At 42.1% G+C, this 20,906-nt stretch overlaps 1 protein-coding gene across 1 annotated transcript; it reads right to left on the reverse strand.

Annotated features, from left to right (window-relative positions):
* Positions 1–17,025: 17,025 nt before the first annotated feature.
* LOC308391217 (zinc finger protein 503-like) lies at positions 17,026–19,746 on the reverse strand. Its single transcript, XM_080873739.1, has 2 exons — positions 19,099–19,746; positions 17,026–18,615 (listed from the first exon to the last, which is right to left on the reverse strand). Exons 1-2 carry the CDS (start codon positions 19,351–19,353, stop codon positions 17,176–17,178), a joined length of 1,695 nt encoding a protein of 564 aa, XP_080729865.1. The 5' UTR covers positions 19,354–19,746; the 3' UTR covers positions 17,026–17,175.
* Between the last annotated feature and the right edge of the window lie 1,160 nt (positions 19,747–20,906).

A 20,906-nucleotide genomic window follows, 5' to 3' on the forward strand; every position in this document is an offset into this window, starting at 1 on the left:
TGCCACCATTTCTTCCCCCCTTTTTTGTTTAGTTTAAATCGTCTCCTGTCCTATTTCCTGCTCTGAGTCTTAAGGTAGCTACACTTGGGGTCCATGCAGGCATCACTGGCGGGGATCTTTTTTTTTCTTATCTCAGTGGATCTGAAAATATGAAAAACTAATAACACTGTGATGTTTTTTTGTATTGTTCAAACATCAGCTAAAAGAAAATAATGAGTGTTGGGTGTTGGGTGAGTTTATCCTAATTCTACTTTGCATTCCCAAGACCTATTTTTCCTGATTTGTTGGCATGTGAAAGTTGATACCTCAGCCCTAACCTTCTGAGCATCAAACACACTAAGGGGAATGTTAATCATCATTTTTTCCTTTCTCTAATAAACTCAGTCAGGATTTGGTTTTAGGATTTGGTTACACTTTATAATGCAGCCCACGCCTAATTATAGGTCAATTAAACCCTTAGGTTTACACCCAGAAAGTTTGTTATTTGTTTCTGAGACGTGGAAACATCAGCATCTAAAAAAAGAATGACTTTCTTTCAGCCAGTGACACTTTTGTTTGTTGTTTTTATTCTGGCATTAGATTTCAATATATTAATTTCCAACAACTCGTCATCCGGCAACTGTTAGAACATATTATTTATCCTTTATTTGAGCATGTATCACAAAGTTGGGAAAAGTAAGCAGATAACACATATAGCTGCTTTTTTTACAGTGTATAATGTCACGATGCTTGTATAAAACTTTATCAACCAAAGCCAGCACTCACTCAGTGATTATTTATGACAGTAGCTTCTCTCTGTCATTCTCTGACATATCATCTGCAGGAAAAGGCTAAAGCATCACTTCCCTATGTGTAGTTTCATGTACTTTAATTTGGTACAAAGTCCTTCCAGTTTGTCAGGACGAGATGGTCGAGGCAAACTCTGCTGTGTTATCAAAATACGCCTGCATTAAACAGCTGTCACTCTGAGGAAAGAATATATGACAAAAACTCGATATTAGTGTTTCAATCAGGAGAATTACACTTTGTGTTAGTTATAGCCATTCTCTGTCTGCTTTTTGACCAGCAGCGGCACTATAGAGCACTGATTGGGCGTCGACGCAGGTGTAGAATATGACGATAAGACTGTCCTGATGATAATTTGACATAGCAGTGTTGTTCCAGAGGCTGTGCAAAAGTAAACATGCAGCAATTAAAAATATTCACAAAAACAGCTTTTACAAGATAATTAAACATCTGGAAGCTTTCAGCTGATACGAGGACACAAACACTGGATGATTTTTATAAAAGCTAGTTTAGTGACTTCATATGATTTAAATGCATCAAATAATTCATGGTTAACTTTTCAAACACGAACGCTTTCCCTCTTTTTGACATTTCTCATCATACCAGTCATGTTACTAAATAGATTTTTGACAATATTCACCCAAAATACAATACGAAGGAATGGAAGTCATTAAAAATCTGAGTAAAGACCAGCGGCTCTGAATAGACCACAAGCTATTTTTATCTATTAGGGGTCAGCCAGGCATATAAATGGGTTTCTGGAGATTAGTGTTCTGTTTAGGGGTGACCAAGTCTCCATGTGCCCCCACAAAGTGCCCCAGAATGAGATGACTTTGGCCACTAGTGTTTCTGCCCCTCATTAATGAACTGTGGAAACAAAAGGCTGAATGCAGAGGCCTCAGAACCACATAAATACAGCCAAGCGGGACTTATGTTCAAAATGTAAAACTCCCAAACAAATGAGATTGGAAAACTCTCCGGAGCGTCCTCTAAACTTTGCTGCTGTCATCAATCAAGAATATTACCACGCGGGTCCATACAGGACTTGGACAAAGTGCTTCTTTAAGCATTTCTCCGGGAGGCACAAAACTGTATTTATGGTCACCACGGGCAGGTATAAAGGGAGATTGGCAAACATGAAAATCAAGCTCTCTCCTGGGTGCCATCTAGTCAGGCTCAGCTGTGCTAAATCATAGATAGAAAGAACAACAGTCTGGTGCCACAACAGTCCAGTCTGACAAAGCACCGCCTTGGGCCTGCATTTTACATTCTCTTCAAAGCCCGTTATTGCAGTCAGTGTTTTTCCTTCATACCTGTTTTTAGCTCTGTAATAAACTTCATCTGTCTTATTGTGCACATCAATGACACGCTCCAGTTTAAACTCAGTTTATTGCATATTACAAAATGCTAAGATTTAAGGCTGCAGAACGTTTCTGTTTCTGCGTTTAGCTGATGTAGGATTGATTTCTTTTATGAATATATGAATCACCGGGGTCATAACTGCTCTGGACTCTTTCATTAAAGTGAACAATGCCTCCTGCTTAAACACAAGGGTTTCAAAGAGCCCTCCGCCAAGAGAATAAACTGTGTCTCTATGTGCTTTGAAAACAGCAACATGTAAAATATAGCTTCATTTATCCCTCGAATGCAGGACATTGATCCTCTGCGGGGAGAGTGGGTGACAACGCATTCTTGGAGCCTTTTAATAATTCAGACGTATGTGGAGGCATAGTAAATATAGCTATAATTGGAGAAGCAAAGTCTTAGAGCGGTAGAAAATTATAAATGTAATGACGCACCTATGTATTCATATAAATGCCAGCGTACCTTAATGCTTCCCGAAACCCTTCTAATTGGGAGGCTTAGACAGATCACTGCAAGTCGCCCTCGCTTAATAATATTCCTCACACACGCGGGCAGTATTGACTTTTCAAATAAAAAGACATTAATGTAGATAACAGCCATTTTGAATCCTCATTAGTCACCGGTAATCTAGAAACATGGGCGATGTATTAAGAGTGGTGTTCGCAGCTAGTCATTAAAGGAGAAATAAAAGACAAAATAAATCCAATCTTGGAACGCCTGCGATTAATCACGTTGGCCACTGCTGGCTGGCTGCTTAACAGTTTTATTGAGTCATTTATGCTGGTTTCCCTGATAATCCATTTATTCTGAATAATGTCTGTCTTCATGCTCAAAGTGCTGCGGTCAGGTGATACCGCTATAAACTGTTTCTAAGTCCCTTCCCCCCCTCAGACGAACACATATTGAACGAAATCGTGTTGTAAGCGACAGAAGAAAAGCAACAATCACACAATATTCAGGGAAGCTTATAATGAAAGCATTAATTAAGTATATTTTCAATTATTCCTCAAGGGGATCACAGACTGAGATTTATCATGAATAATTTGCTGCAGAGCGTCTAATTAAAACACTTTAGTGTCATTTTCACAGCAGAGGGTAGAGTGTTACTGAAACATAGGAGCAACGTATGTAAAAAAAAAATAGAAAAGAAAAGGGGGAAAAAAGGTGATCTGGCGTCTCTGAAATAGCTTAAAGGGATATGAATGACATCATGTGATGTGGGACAGCAGTGTGGAGCGGTCAGCAATGATTAAGTAGTTCCAGTGAATAACACAGAGAGACGATTGCTGTGGAACGTAGTCTCTCTCTCCAAGCTCCTGCACCGTCAATCCACCAGCTGCACCTCTGGGAGTTGATAAGATTTAAACAGGAAGACAAGACCCACAGTCTGCCCTCACTTGACCCCATAGTATGCATTAGCTTTTGAGTATTTTTACTTAATGTTAGTAGGAAGAGTTAGGGTACTTTGCTTTCCATAGCAGACAGACATTTCGTGTTGTACACAATGACAGTGATGGTTGCAAGTTAGGCTGCTGGCTCATAGTTAGGGCTGTATTAGGTGAACCTGAACCCTCCGTTTGTTATGCAGCTATAGGCTGCTGGAGGTATTCCCATGATGTGATACTTTTCCACTTCCCTATTTTTATTTCCTGCTTCCTCTTCTCTTTCCTCTCACTTCCCAACCAGCCACAGCAGGCGGCAGTTTCTCCCATAGCCTGGATGTCTTTTCCTGTTAATAGGGAGTTCTTCCTTCCCACTGTCGCCAAGTAATTGCTCATACATGCTTGTCTGATTGTCAGGGTTTTCCTCTATAATATTCGTCAGACCTTTATCTGACAATATAAAGCACCTTGGGGTGACTGTTGTGAATTCAGTTGATCAGGGTCCAGATTATGGATGCGTACTGTAATTGGTTTGACCTGCTCTGTTTTTGCTTTATATACTGTATTTCCATGTTTATGTTTTAGTAAATAACTGCAGCATTTTCCCTTTTTCCTTGCAAAATATACAGAAATGAGAGGGTGGCTGTAGACTTTTGCACAGCAGTAATGGAGATATTAAGTGTTGTAATATACAGTAATATCATTTCTCGGTCTGTGACTTTACCACATTTTACTGAGGTTGTTTTCCTGAAAACACTGCAGCTGTTTCTTAGCAGGCCAAACGTGAGCGTCTGTTTCCCTTCACCATTAGTGGATATGCGCTTGTATATTTAGAAACGAAGATTTTGTGTGTTCTCAGCAGCGTCTCTGGAGACTTTCTCACAAGATCTTTACTGAAAGCCCGAAGCCTATCAAGTATCTGACACAGCACCAGTCGTGGCACCTGACGACATGGTTCTGCAGGGAGTTACTGCTGTCACAATAAATCAGCAACAGACAGGATACAGTATAATCATGCCAGTGTCCCGTTTCACTCAACCTCTGTTGAACACTTTAGCAAACTCTATAGTGCATGCTGCACCCCGCATAGGCTTGATGGTTGACTTGAGAGGAATAATCCATGGGAGATAACACACAAAGGGCTGCTGATGGTTTACGTTGCAAGTCTTTTATTGTACACAATGATGTACTGTGTTGCCAGTAGCTCCCTTAATTCTCAAACCTTCCGTGCTTTGACAGTAGACGGAATAAATGGGATCCCTTTGAGGGAAAATAAGCCTTGAAGGTCTGTTTTATATCTTAACATGTAGCTCATACCTCACGACCAAGGCGTGAGATGTGTGGCAATGTTTGAAAACAAACTGCTCCAGTCTGTAACCGTAAGAAGCCTATACTTCAAAACCAAAGTAAATTGAGATGCCTGAACTATCAGAGCGCGGAGCTGCGCTGAGCTTATATCTGAGCTTAGTTTCCTTCATAAAGATGAATCATAGCGTCTAATTCTCACAAATTACCCAAACATTATGTAGTTCTCTCATTTCTCCCACTGTTTAATCTGTGTCTGGAGTATTCGCTGTCACTTCATGTTGCAAACACTCCTTTCACTCTGGCAGTTCATTGTCTTTTGATGGGCCATAAAAGGCTTGGTTTGATGGATGGTAACTCGGGGCGTCTCTCTTTGTTGTGGGATGTGACGACTGAGTGCATGCGAGATGTGAGGAGAAGATGCGGTGTGAATGGGAGATGTCATTGATGTCTCGCGCTGACACTGAGGCCCTAAGCACGGCCTTTGATCTCTGTGGATGATTGCAAAGCAAACACAAATAAAAGATTCGGGCGTGTTACGGTTTCCAGTAAGAAAGTTTGACTGTTTTACGAATATTTTCCAAAAGGCGTTCTCTGTGATTGGCAGCACGCATTTAAAAGTAGAAAGACCCAATCGGGCCTCTCTAAGAAGTCTGACAAATTGGAAAAGGTGTTTCTAGGAAGGAAACAGGCTCTGGCTTCAACCTGTATGCAAAATGTGATTTGTCAAGAGGGAAGACGGCCCATGTCATTGCCTTCTGATCCAGTCCAATAAATATTGCGTGCTCTATAGGCCCCGGGCTCCCTGCTGACCTCACAACATCTGCTCAGGCACTTACTACTTAATATATTAGCTGTGAGAACAGGGCAGGTGTTTTCAGCCAGAGAACATGAAAACCAGATTGTGCCTCTGGTTCATGCAGTTGAATTAAAATGAGTCATAAGCAGCTTTTCTCATAAAGTAAAAAACACAATTAATGTTCTAACGTGAAGGGCAGGGGGGAGTATTTCATAGCTCTGCTTTAGGGTGGCAAGAAAACAACAATAAAGAAACTACAACTGACTGTAAAGATTACCGGATTAAATGTATAGGAATTTGTCTTAGCATCCATCCGTTTCTCTACTTCAGCTTTCTGCCTTTGTAGTGTTTCTTTGATGTTTACTTAACCATCTGAGCTTGTGCGTCATGGCCTTTACATTAGAGATCAACAAATGGAACGCTTTAGAGGTCTAATGATGCTGGTACTTAAGCACATAAGCAAACATTTAACACCAAATATTTAGAGCTACGAGAGCTACCTCTCATAAATTAAGTATTTACTGGAAGAATTTCCAGAGTGCCGAGTTCGACCCAACAAAACACATCATAAATAAATGCGGTTATGTGAAAGATGTTGGTTGCATTCTTGGTAATGAATTAAAGGGTGAAGCTTTGACCACTGAGGTAAAAATATGATCATTATATAGACATTTCAGTGTTTTATTATCGAGTAAGAATGGTGTGTAATACTGATTTGTTTGACTTATTAGCTCTGGGTAGCTCTGGACCTACACAAGGCCTTCCTCAGAGATGGCGTGAGAAGCTCGGGATAAGGCTGTTTCTCCTCCACATTGAAAGGAAGCAGTTGAGGTTTCTTTGAGGCTTCTGAAAGGCTCTTCTAGGTGAGGTGCTCCAGACATGTTCTACCAGGAGGAGACCTGGAGGTGGAGCAGGACTCACTGGAGACAGCGTCTTGTTGTTCTCCTGGAAGAGCTGAAAGAAGGAGATTGTTGGGGGAAAAGGTGTGGGTGTGTCTGCTTCGGCTGCTGTCCCCTCTTGGTGCTGAAGATGGATGCATGGATGGGTTAATGGATTGTCAGGCCTGTAATACAAAATTAAAGTTTCTGATGATGACACATCAAACGCTCTTGGGGGTTAAGACTCTTAAGACTGTCTACAAAACTATGAGATCCTTGTCTTTTTAAACAGATATAGAATGAGAGATGTTTCATGCTTGAATGTCTGTGGTTTCAATTTGTGGTCTGAATGATATTTTCCAGTCATGCTTGACCAAGCTTAGGTTCCATTTAAATTGCAGTCATTGGCAAAATGCAACCTCAAAACCACCAGCTATCCACTGATGACGACTGAGGTTTTTATGCTTTTAAAATGTATCTCTACATTCATAAACATAGACAAAAAAAGAAAGTCTTGACCCAGAAGACTTCCCAGATTAAAGGTAACCTAAACAACCTAGCCTTGCTAATATCTCAGAACGCTATGAAGCAAGTGGGCGTATGTAGTGAGATAGTTTTGGTTCCATTTGTATCAGATTACCAAAATCAATTTACTATTTAGCTCAAATGAGCTGAATCCTAACATTGGCACTGATCAAGTGACTAAGTGGAAGCTTTTATCTGCTGGTGATTTTTGAATACACGCTTTGGTTTCACAACCATCAATTTTTATTCATTTATTTTTAATTTATTAAATGATCTATTGCATTTTGGTAGCACTTTATAATACGGTGAAATTGTGATCTAATTATATTTACCTACAAATCCTTACTGGTAGATTCAGCTTTTTACAGGAAAGAACAAAATAATAATTAAAAAGAAATTATTATACTTTGAGTAACTTTAGATAGTGTGTAGCTTCACAACACAACACAATTTGCCCATCTAACACTATTAAATAGGAAAACACTGTATCTTCTATATCATAAAGATGCACACTACTTAAAATTACTTACAGTATAATTATTTCTTCATTCTGTGAAAACCTGAATTACCCTTTTATTCTAGTGTATCCACTGATAAGCAATTGCAAGTAAATATAATTAAATTTCAGTTCAACTTTTAGTTGTGGATCATCCCCACATACCTGATTCCACTGTCAGAAATACTCTGAAGTGAACAAACTGAAAACTTTGACTAAAAATGAAATCCAGTAATGCTCTATGCACTCATCTTTGAATAAAATTTGCTACAAACCACGCCGACCTGCTGTTTTACGAAATAATTTAGCCTTTTTAAAAATAAAAGTATGTTTTCCTGTCCTGTTGTTAAATATTTACATCTTCAGTGGGAACCTTTCTCCTCGGTGGCGAGTGTCTGAGAATGAGACCGAGCGAGTCATTGTTAGTGTTGGTCTTTTCTTTGGGATTTGTAGACAATAACAAAAATATAGAATATCGCCGGCTTTATCCTTTAATTTCTCTTGATGAAAGACTTTAAGTCAGTACTTCAACCCATCAAACCTGCTAAGAAAACAAAACTGATTTCAATAAAATTGTCAAGTTTGCGGTTACACTACTGCTGCATATCCACGGATTTTAAAAAAAAGAAAGAAGACGATTTTATAGCATCGCAAAATAATCTCCTTTTTAATGCTCGCACCTATTCATCTACTTCATCCTGATTTCTCCTCTCACATGTGCCAGATATTTTTCTTTTATTTAAATATCTCATTATTGTCTTTTTACTGCTATTATGCCCAAACAGATTGCGGTCCTGGCGCAATAAAAAAACATTTTTTTCTAGTGAGGATATCTTTTTGAGTCTTTGAGCAAGCCCAAGATAGGGATTTATAATTCAAATCACTCAGACTGACTGTGGAGTCTGCACTTGTGTTCACCTGTGTGGGTGTAACACAGACTGAAACCACATTTCAATTCTCCTGTCAGCTGAAAATGAGTAATGTGATGCAGATCACAGCCTCGGGGTAAAGCCATATCTAAAGCTGTACTTGAAGGATATCAAAAACCCAGGATACCTCAAATTGACCCCTGTCATTTCCTTCAACAATGTATACACTTTTTTTTTCTTTTTTTAGACTCTTGTGTCTTTTTCTCTCATACAAGCTCAGCTTTATGTTATACACAGCAATCCTTACCCATCTGGTTTTCATTTCCTGCGAGGTTCAAGATGGTAGGAGATTTTAAAAAAGGAGCCTCGTTTGAACCGGCGGCTAATGTAGTCAGGATGGAATCTGTCACTCAGTCTATTGCATGTTGATGACTAAGGGCAGTTTCAGCTGTAAGCAGTCCATGATTTATGGACACCAAGTGAACTCTTGTAAGCAAAAGCCAGCTCCGAGTTCACAGCAGCAACTGGGCCCTTTTTTGGCTGTGGCTCGCCTGCATTTTCTTTCCATTCATGCCAAAGTATTTCGCACGGCAATTAGCTCCGTCCTCATTTGGGTCTGCAGTCCCACAGGGTTAGCAGAGCCATTTATCATCCTCGGGGCTTGGAGCTGTGCAGCTCCGTCTCAGGTAGTTTTTGTAAACAGCCACTGGCCTGGTTCTTTCCATTTCGCCAAATGAAAAGGAGATACAGTAGTTTTGAGGTGCTGCCATCAATTCCTCTGTCAGACGCTTTGCTTTAACTCTACAGGTGTGAAGGCAAAAGGGAAATGTCATGTCACGTGGCTCATTTGTCATATGGCAACTGCAGAGTTGGAGTGAATGGAGTGATGACAACATGGCCCCCTCGCTATTTTCAAAGGGTCAACTGCTTTGGATTCAGAGCGAAGACTGGAGTCTTAACACTGAGCTCTGTTGTAAAAAATGCTAATGTGGGAGTGTGTGCAGAAGAAAAATGGGCTGAACCTCATCTTTTTTCAGAGAACATTAATGATATTAAGTCTTTTAGTGAGCAAAATTTATGGAGCTTCTTAAAAGCAGGCTTGACATTTAGCACATGTTTACACTAATACAGATGTAGGATATGTAACCTCGTTAGGCACGCATTAAAGAACTGCTCGTGTTAGTGATCTTATGGCTCGAGTTATATTGAAATATAAGTGTTGGCTCCCCTGCAACTATAGCTTCCAAATGCCTGCGGGGTGTCATTAAAACACATATTTGCGCAGGCAGGGCCGTAAACATGTGCTGGATACATTTCTGTGGTCTTAGCCGAAACATCTTCAGAGGCAGCCAGCAAAAGTAATTGAACTACAGTATGTGCATTTTTCTATTTTCACATCCATCTTTGGAGAGTCATTACTTTGCAAAGAGCCTGCCAAACGATTCCGAATCCATCATGTGCTGAACCGATATATTGCGGTCTCTGTCGCTGCTACGTCTTTATCAATCAGAATTAAGAAATTAGATTAAGCCCTTTGGTTTTCTCTTCTTTAAGTGGAGTCACACCGCAGTGCGGGGCCCAGGGGTTACGGGCGGTATCAGAGGGGACTAATTGTCAAGGTTATGACTCAGTGAATGATTGATGTGGGGCCAGGCTGTTTTTGTCAGCCTGTCAGGTGGCTGGAATGTTTAATGTTCTCATTATTGGTTGCTCTGTTGTGTATATTTCTCTGTCAGCGCCGCTGAGCCATCTGAACTGCCAGAGCACTTCAAAGGCCTGCAGGTCATTCGTCTTCTTCCCGACGTCCTGAATGTTCAGCCTCAGCTGAGTGCTGGTGATTTGTTATGACCTGAGAGCCAGCTGACAGACAGGTCTCCTATAAAAAAAAAACATCCACCCATTTCCCTTTTGTCGTGCAGGGAAAGCATCGCTGCTCCTGTAATGGGGGAGACGACTGCCACGGGAGGCTGGCACCTGACAGTTGTGTCATCTCACTAATTTGCAGACAGGGTGACACGAAGTATTCTTTCTTACCTCAGTGTGGATTTTAGTTCTGGTGTCACAGACTCTTACAGGTCACCATCTGTTGTGGAACGCCACAGGGAAAGCAGCTGAGGAGAGATCGCTATATTAAGGCACAATTTCATATTCATCGTTAGCCCGGGTCCCCATTATATGCCATGTGACGGCACTGAGCAGAGAGCATCATGGGAGGGATGCTGATGGCTGCAAAGTCAGTCATGCAGGGAAAGTGAGAATTGAGATGCTAAAGACAGGAGGAGGGAAAACAGTATTCGAAATCACAATTCTTTTCCCAGGCCCTTTACAAGATTGATTGTTTTCTGCTGATCTAATTTTGGATCATACGAAAACAACCGATTTGTCTTAAAGAAAAATGATGTGCCACATGGTGCAGATGGAAATTTTGTTGAAAGCCGAAAAAAGATTAAAGAGAAACTCTGCTCCTCAGCCCTAATTACGAGCTGTAGATTACTCTGTCGATTTAACCAGATGGCAGACTCGATTCTGCAGGCCTGCCTGTATATTAATGAACAGCAGTCTGTTATATTTGACTTAGGTAAGTGAAATGTCCATCACCTGTAATGGTCTGCCAGCTGGCATTATGCATTTTGCACCACTTTGGGTCCACGCGGCATTTTTCATTTGTGGCGTTATCGAGCAAACATTTTTGCTCCCTACTTTCTATCATTGTCACTGTTCTTGTAAATATATAGGATAGATTTATTTTTTTCCACCAGGAAGAAAAGTCTCCGTGTTGTGTCCGCTGCTAATTTCCTCTCATAGGTCACGGCAATAATTCTGGCACTAAAACTGTCATGCTGGGCAAGGCGCACAAGTTCAATAGTAACTTGATTAAGTTAGCCTGTCGACATGACTGCAAACACTGCAATACAGTATGTTAACAAACCTAATAATGTGGAAGGGGGGAGATGGAGTGGAAGGCATGGCTGCACAATTTTTGGCCGGCCACGTGTCTGATACGAGCTGCTGACCTTAAGGAACAGCTCCAGTTTATTGCTAATGCACAACTTAATGCTTTCTTTCTTGTCTTCCTCTGTTTGCTCGACAAATAAGTTAAAAAAATAAATAAAAGTTAATGCCAGATCTTCCCGATTAATGTGTTTAGGAAAGAAAAAGAAGAAGAAACTGATTGTTTTTGTCTCAGAACGTCACTTTGAAGAAAAGGCCGAAAACCAAAAGAGACAACGAACACATGTTTGCCAGGCCGAGCACCCAGAAACTCCCTCCGTGAATACGCCGAGCCTAATTTTAAACCAACAGCAGGGGAACTTTGGCTGCGTTTCCCAACCAAAGAGCACGAACAGCGAGGAAGCACAATGCCAGTGTGTCATACATTTAAACATGGTTAAATTAAAGGCTGTTTACTGTGCGCAGAGGCCATTCATCTTACTCAATGTTAGTCTGGTTCTTGCAAATTTGTCAGTAAGAGCTTCCACATGCCAAGACGAAAGAGGAGGGGAAAAGTTGGGGTTATCAGAGGCGGGTTTTTATAGCGTGTCTCTTCAGTCAGCCTGCAGTTAATTAGCCACCTCCACACAATAAGGCCATAAGTGATTAATCACCCGGACCCCGGCAGAAGTCGACTCACTGTGAGCAAGACGTTTGGAGACAAAAAGTTTGCCGTCTATGACAGACTTCAAAATGGCCCCTGTCAGTGGTGTGTAAATTATAGAGCATGTTGAGTGCTGAAAGACAAGAGCCCACTGTTTAACTCACTGTTGCTCTTTCCTTTGCTTTGTGTGTTGACAGACTCTTCAAGGGAAAATTCCCCTTTTCTCCCTTTCCCATTGGCTGGCTTCTAGCTCAAAAAGGCACGCTTTTTTTGTTTTTGTCTGTGTGTGTGTGAGTGAGTATAGAACACACACATGCCAAGCCTTCCACATTAAGATAATCTCAGCGTACCAACTCATTTCCTTTATTTTATGATGTCGCTGGAGGGTTAATAATAGAAGACAAGCTCCAAAGGTCAAAGGCTCACAAAGACTCAGCTTTAACTTTGTGCTTCTACCGTTTACTTTGCTTGTCAAAGGCAGGAAATGATGGAGTGATGATAAATATGGGGCTTGTTTGGAGAGGCAAAAGCCTTTCTCCTGCAAAAATAAACCACCATGTTTCTCTGAAAGATGGAAGACACACTTCTCAGCTGGCTGAACACGCAAAAGGTCATTGGTTTTTCCTTTCGTGCCTGTAAACAGAGTCCTGCTTGCTTTTCCAGAGCACCGAGGAAGGTTTATTCAAAGCAGTAAATGTTTATGTAGCGATGGGGAAATCCCTTGATTGGATCATTAATATTGCTGACAAAAGGGTGTTAAATTCATTATGTAACGGCAACACGTGTTTGAGGGCTGGTTGATTTATGTATCTGCGTGAGCTGATTTGGAAAAAAAGACATTTTCATGCATGACTGTGGGCGTTTTGTGAGGGAACGTCAGCTCGGCGTAGCAGCGATGGCGTCCACTGCCTTCAACCAGAACTTGCCACGGAAAGTGCAACACATGGCGCGCAGCTGTGCTGAGGTGACCATTTTTTTCAACGTTGGCATGCGTCTCTCCCAGGGTGTACTGTGCCGGCCTGTTCCTCCTTAGGTGATAGGCTGTGGCTCTTGATTTTGGTGTGGTTCAAAGCAGAACAGGTGGGGCCTTCCCCGTGATTCAGCATGGAGTCACTAAGCCAGAGTCTCCTGGCTGCATTTTTCTTTCAGACACGTGGAAAAGACATCATCTGTCACATGGAAACAGATGGGTAGACTTCATCATGGTGGGATAGAAAGTTATGTGAAAAAAAATAAGTACATCCAATGGAAATTTTCAGCACAACCACAAAATTAGCCGATTCCATCACTGAGTTCGTATAATAGCCGGACTGGTACTTATAGTGATTTTCAAACCGTATTCACACAAATACTCACAGTTCAGTGGATGCATCAGGCACATCTTAGGGTTCGCTGTCTTGCCTGAGGATACTTAAAAATACAGACTGATGGAGCCAGGGATTGAAACATCAACATGCCAATTGGTTGACGACCCACAGCCTCCTCATTTTGCAACTTTATTAAATTTTGGACCGAAGATATCTAAATAGAGATAATGTTCATCTTTGAAAAAGCAGCTACATCTTGGCATCAGAAGTAATCATTTTGCCATTTAACAGAAATAACTACTTGTAGAAATTTTGCATACTTGTCTTCCAGTCTTTGGCATCTGTCGGGTAAATTTTTTGCTCACTCTTCCTTGCAAAATGGCAAGATTCCTAGTTGCAAATTTTTTTTTCTTGCATGTCGTTCCTCATGTTCTTTGGGGATTTGTTAAGAATCATTACCCTGCTGAAAAGTCAGTTTTCAGTTCAGCTTCAGGACTGATTGGCCCCACGTGATCTTAAACACTTGTTTTAGTTGAATCAGTGACTGCAAGCTGCCTGCACCTCAAGGCAGTGAAAGAACCTCGAATCATAACATGCTTTGCAGGTGGTATGAGGTTCTTCTCCTGAGAGGCTGTCTTCGATCTGTGCCAGATGTCTTTGCTGTTACTGCAGCCAGAGAACTCCATCTTTAATGCATTTGTCTGGAGCACACTACTCCAAAAACCCTGATCTTTGCTTAATTGTTCGCTGTCAAATTGTAGTCTTCCTCTAACGTTCCTTGTTCTCCTGGTGCGCCTTCCATGCAGGTCAGATTTGTGCTTTCTGTTTCTGATCGCAGACACCAACAGCTGTGAGAGATACCTGCAAACTCAGCAGATTAGGAAGTTCTTGGAGACTTTTTGGATTTTTTGGTTTTTTTTGCAAAGAGTCTGTTTTTGGGATGAATTTGTCTTTGGCAATTCAGTGATTTATTGCAAATAATTTGAAGATCCTTTTAAATCCTTTCCCAGACTCAGAATTCTGAAGCAACCTCTTTAGACTTTGGCATGATGACACCACACACTTCAATAGCAAGAACACCACATGTCTGAGGTTTAAATAAGGCAGGTTCTGCCTGTCACTCCCAAAAGACGTTATTACCATTGGCACAGACCTGGAACCCCTGATTCTAATTTTATGGATTTTGAAGGTTTGTTGAATGCAGGAGTGTACTTCTCCATGTGACTGACATGCTTTAAAAAAAAAAAAAAAAATTAAATATGGAAGATTAGCTATTTGTTTCATACCTTTTATTAATAAGCACTCTTTCAAATAGGATCAAATGTTTGCTTCTTCATTTCTGCTGAAAAAGGAAAATATCAGTTTTGATCGGGCTTACTTAATTTGCAATTGTTATATTGCACACTACACTACTATATTACACTGATGCTGTATGAGACCACAAAGGCTGGAGATCATGCTACAACACTCATAATGCAGATAGCTTAAAAGGAATCGCTACTTTAGATATTAGCTTGTTTCTTCCTCTTAAAACAGAAAGAAAATCTACAGTATTGTTAGTGAATTAGCACTGCGGACCATTCACACACCTCCAGGGTTTTGCTGTTTGCGTTGACAACATATTAATATATGTTTTGTTTTTCTTTTTTGTCCTTTAATTTGAATTCAAAACTAAAGACGGCAAATTAGAGTATCATTTCTGATAGCAACAAAATGCTGTTCACTTCATTGGGTTCAGGATTATTTGAAAGTCCATCCATTTGTACAGTTCAGGGTGGCAGGTCAAGGGCTGGATCCTGTTCCAGCTATCACTGGATGAAAGTGTGGTGCACCCTTGACAGGTTGCAAGCATAGAGAGACAACCATTCACACCTACAGCCGATTTAGAATCATCAGTTAAACTGAGAAACATGTCTGTGGGAGGAAGCACAAATATCAGGAGGGACAACAACAGGCACACTTCCCAGCTGGCCAGTGGATTCAAACCTAGGGCCTTCATACTGTGAGGGGAGAGGGCTAACCACTACACCACTAAGCCACCTTTTTTTTTTTTTTTTTAGTTAGGAAAAACAACTTAACAACGCAAAGCAAATGAGCACGTCTACCTTTAATCTAGTCACACGCACAGACTTTTAGGCCCATCCTTAAATTTAAACTAGCTCATTAACCACTGCTAATAAAATTGAACTGAAACTGAATCATTTATTAGCGGGTTTATCTGCTTGTGAAGATGTGTGAATTTCTTCAGCAGAGTCAAACATCAATCAGCCTTCGAGCAATAAGTTCAGAGATCGTGACCCAATTTGTTCACATCATATTAATGTGCTGTTTGTAAATGAAAAAAGATGCATCACATATGATCTATGCCGACTCGGTGGCTGACTGGTCGCAGTGCTGAAATATAGGTTAGCAGCTTTATTACCATCTATCACTGAGCTATGTTTAGGCCTCATCTACATGAAGGATGGCTGGATTTGATGAATATGACATCTGACCATTAATGATGGTGATTTTATTGCTGGAGAACAGCCTGATTTACTGAGGATGGATAATGACACTGCTGGCTTGATTTAGTTGATTTGTTTTAAGGGGGCTGATTAAATAGTTAGGCCTCACTTTATTTCATGCTCTCTGCTTCATTACAGCAATCACAAAAGCTGTGGAAACGTCCCACATCTGGTGTCATCGTAAATCTTTGTTTAGCGAGCGCCTCGCTGGTATCAGCAGCTCATTTGTCTTCGTTAATGAAACAATAATCCATGACCGTGTGATTGAGAAGATTCAGCATGTTTTGATGAGCCCAAAAGATTTTGTATCTGAGCACACATTTGCACACACACACACACACACACACACACGTACTGTAGCTGCAGCACCAAGTGGTGTTTTTTTCTTGTTCTTTTTTTTCTCTTGCTTCTTGTTACTAAAACTTAATAAAATAAAAACAGCAGATGCTCATAGAAGCCTCTGTAACTTCAAAGGTTTTGCAGTTATTGCTTCTCTATCCTTGGGCCCTTTTAAAAACCCCATTATGAGCCTCATGGTGAGACCAGAAGCAAAAACACAGTTGTGAATAAAAGGGAGTATCTTCAAAATTCTGCCATAAATGTCAGTGAGATATTAAACATCTTCCCCAACTTTAGGAATAAAATAAAGTTGGGGAAGTTAAATAATTAATTATATATATATATAGTCAAACTAACACAGCAAAAACAAAACAAGATGTTACTGGAGGGAGAAAATCCTCTTATTGTAAATTAAAACTGTTGACCTGATTTGACCCTGCCCTATACTTAAAAATAAAAAGGGAGCCTTAAAATAAAATAAATAAATAATAATAATAAAAAAAAACCCTCACCAAACAGCTGTCTTATACTCTTCAGGTAAATCAAACACCCTCATGAAACGTTTATCTCTCCCCCCAAAAATAAATAAATAAAATAAAATAAATCGATGGCAGTTCTGTAAGAAACTGCTCTGATTGATTTTCCACGTCCATCACTCCGTCACGCACTCAGCTCTGGCAGCCCCCTAATCCCTCTGAGTAAGGCACATTTTAAAATAACTTTTTGCTTTACAAAACCCCACCAGTCACAATAAATCAAATAAACAATAAACTCCACATTACTCAAAAGAAAGAAAAAGGGTCCTAACTTTATTTAACTTGCAAAGACGCTTTTCTCCTGTGTAAAAATAATGCACATTGAGTCTTTTGAAATTTTATATTATAATTATTTTTTATTTTAGTCACGCTTGAAGCTATCGCAAATAAATACACTGATCCCCACCTGGATCCAATCCCTGCATTAAGTACAATATAAAACTCATTGGGCCTAAATCTCCTTTATAAATGTGTAATTCTCTGTCACTACTGATATCCTAAGGCCGATGCTGTCGTCAGTCTTTGTCCATACAAGGCGTACGGGGAGTAATATGGTCCGGTAGCCGCGGGCACGGGCACCGGGGCCCCGGGAGTGGGCAGGGGGCTCTTTGAATACGGGTGGTAGCGACTGCTGAGTCCGAGGGGGTGGTGAGGGCCCCTGAGGGCCAGCGTGCTCGGGCTGCTCGGGCTTCCGTTTGGAGGCATGTGCATGTGACAAGCCATAGCAGCAGCAGCAGCAGCGTTAGCAAGAGAAGACGACCCCGGGTACCCAGATATCAACTTCTCCGTGCCGGCAAAGGCCGTGTGAGTCCGCAAGTGGCTGAGGAGCTCCTCGGAGGATGAAAAGCGCTTATCGCAAGGTCCGTTCGCCGACACCCAGTTGCACACGTGCGGCAGGGGGTCGTTGGGCAGCATAAACCCGTAAGGATATAAGGGATGTCCGCTGAAAGAAGGGGTCGTGGAATGCACGCCGTGTAACGGGTGCGTCGGGTACATGAGCGGGTATCCAGACTTGAGCGCCGAGGCAGCTGCCGCAGCTGCCGCAGAGTCATGTGCGCAGTTAGCGCTGGCTGCGCCGGACAAATGGCTCGTGCAGTGGTAACTCAGGCAGTAGGGGTCTCGACACAGACTAGCAGACATTAGAGACGGTGGGGATGCTCCAGCTAAGGGGCTCGTTCCCGCTTTGCTGCATCCCAGCGAGCTGGCAGCAGCAAACTGTGCGCTTAAAAGCTGGCTGCTGGATTTGGTGGGGTCAAGGGTCATTCCATGAGGGAGAAACGGCTGCGGATAACCCGCATATGCACCGGCTAAACTTCCAGGATAGGAAATACCAGCAGGTGGTAAAGGAAAAACTGTATGACCGGGCTTATAGGGGGAGACAGGGGCCACCAGCCCGGAGCCGAGGACGGATGATGATGACGAGGTTACAGATATGGAGTCTGATGTAACAGCCTTGGATCCAGATGTGTTTTCTTGTTGCTGGTTGCCGTCAGAGGTAATCCCACTTATCCCGTGGCTGCCGTTGCTCTCCGTCATAGTGCTTTTATTGCTATCAGACTCCTTCTTTTCCTCCTTGTCCCCCGCTTTGCCTTCAGATGGCAGAGGAGAAACGGAGGTGCAGGAGCCGGGGCTGCCTGTCCTGGGGGTGAACGGCTGGCAGGTGGCGCTAGGCACTCGGAAACTGTTTTTATCTCCACTGAGGCTGCTGCTCGAGTCCTTCTTCTCTGATGATTTTGAGTAAGGTTTGAAGCTCGATTTGTCGTCGGCTCCGATGTCGCTCATCTTCAGCGGGCCGGATTTGGCCTCCTTGTCGCTAGATCCATTGGAGGTTACAGAGGACAGCTTGGAGGAGGACGGCGGATCCGGTTTGCCGATCTGAGAGCACGTTTGGGCCAGAAGGGCCAGCGGACTCTTCTTGGCATCCAGCTGAGAATTTGAAACAAACACAACGTTAAAAAATTCAGGAAAACACTCACACGTACATGTAATATTTTGCGATAAATAGTCACATATGTCCGTTTCGCGCATTTTACGCACTGCGCATAAAGTTATCTCGGGATGAAACTCAAAACAACTCAGCATAATAGGTATGTAAAGGAGGAAGGCGCACACACGTAGCTGATCTACATTAGGTGGAAGATAAGATTGTACAACACGACGGAATGACATTCACAATATTGGCATCAGTTTGCATAAAAGGGTCGTTAAAGTCTGAAGTGAGTAGAACATCGAGAGTACAGTTTATTACTGTATTTCAACACACAGCCTAAATACAAATCTTGACCACAGTTTGTCCACTCGTGTCGTGTCGGGAGCTCTGGTGTCCTGCAATTTCGGAGTGAACACGCAGTAGTTTGAGAATAAGCGAATAAAAACAACGTGTTTTATTTTATCCGATGTAGCGCTTACCTCGATGGGACTGACAGGAGTGGACGGTAACGGCTGTAGGTACTCCGGGTGTAAAATGTGTCCTGCCCGTGCCGTAAGCATTTTCAAAACCTTTATGGGAAGACGACTGGCTTGTCGAGTAGGGTCTGCGGGAGAGACGGAGTTGTGGACGGATAGTTGGCTTATCTTCACTGCTCCCTTCTCCCCCGAGGAGCCGCTCTCCCACGCTAGATTTGTGCTATTTCTCAGGACAGAGACCGTGGGCGATGTGATCATGACCCAATTCTCCTATAAATGGTTGAAAAATGCCATGGGTAGGGTTAAGCAAGCCAGCACTCAAAACGTCTGACGGTTGGAGCCGCTGCCAGAAATAAAAGAAAATCACAGTTAAATCCTCGGAAGAGACGCGGAGTGTGTGAGCAGAATCCGTGCGCTTCTCAGCCTCGTTGCTTCATCTCCGGCGTCGCTCTAACACTGTGGCTGTGGGTCCGAGAGCGGGCACGGTTTACGTGGGTTGCGGGCAGGAGGGATCACTCCGCCTCCTCACTAGCAGCATCTGAATCAGTCCGCGGATTGCTGCCCGTGCAGCCCCCCAATCAAAAAGAGATGCCGATGTGATCAGAGGGTCGAGGTAATGTGACGTTTCCTGCTCACACGGGTGTCTGTTTCATATTTCACCCACTCCGAGCGCTTTTAATTTCCAGACTTTACACGCGCCTTTTGCGTAATTGGCACTTTGACGCATGCGCTGCACCTGCATCCTGTGGGGGGGGGGGGGGGAACCAGGGAATAAAGATGACAAAGATTATGAAAAGATTTGTTTTGAAACGTTTGTACAGCCGACATTTATTTTCCCTAAAAGAAGAGAGTAGGAGTGGACAAACTATCGCCTGCGGCTAAAATCTGCTTTAAAATCTGCATCTTCTTTGCATAACTAGACTGCAGTTAATAAAGCAGACGGTCTTTGGACCCAGTTACTCAAAACAATAAAAAGTAATCAAGCGAGGGACTTGTAAGGTCACATCCCCTGCCTACAGTGTGCGACATCTATCGCCATGTTTCACATGTTCGGCAACTTTCTCCCTCAATCACAGCCTGTCATCTGTCAGTTCCCTGTCCTGCCAGTCAACTGTCTGCAGATTTATTTTATTTATTTATTTATTTTTTGCCTCTTCTCAGCCATGCTCAGGTCAAAAGCTGTAAAGTGAATCCACGAGAAGGGCAGATAATACGTGTTGTATTATCTCCCCTAACCGCTCCATCACCGCACAGGGCCGCTTTACACCGCCTGGTCTGGTCAAACTAAAAACAGCAATTTGTTTAATTGGAGATAAGCTCCAAGGTATTTTTATATGGCGCTGTAATTCTGCTACAGACACTGATTTAATAGCATGTAATTTTTCCAAGTGATTATCATTATTATATATTTTTTTCTGGGTGTAGGAAATTAAAAAATACACCTCCACATTTCCTCCGCACTCATGCCAAAAATCCTTCTTTTTTGTTCCAAGAGCGCTTAAAAAAACTCTCTTGTGGCTGCCATTAATCATTAAAGCGTCCACATTTCTTCCCATCGAAATAGACCCACTTATCTTATTACTCAATAGCCTATAAATGTCTTGCTGATCAGGCGAAAGTTAAACATATGCAAGTGTTTTTTGATTGATAAAAGGGGTGCTGTTTTCGGCAACGGCTGTCAGGCTCTGACACAGCGCTTTGAGTTATTAGGGCAGAGAAGGGCGACCATAAATTTCGACCGTCAGGCAAAAGCTCCTTTATTGTGGACGTGATGGATGGCTCGCAGCGGCAGACACCAAATTCTCGGCTTT

Source organism: Rhamphochromis sp. 'chilingali' (genome assembly GCF_963969265.1).
Source record: "Rhamphochromis sp. 'chilingali' genome assembly, chromosome: 22".
NCBI lineage: Eukaryota > Metazoa > Chordata > Actinopteri > Cichliformes > Cichlidae > Rhamphochromis > Rhamphochromis sp. 'chilingali'.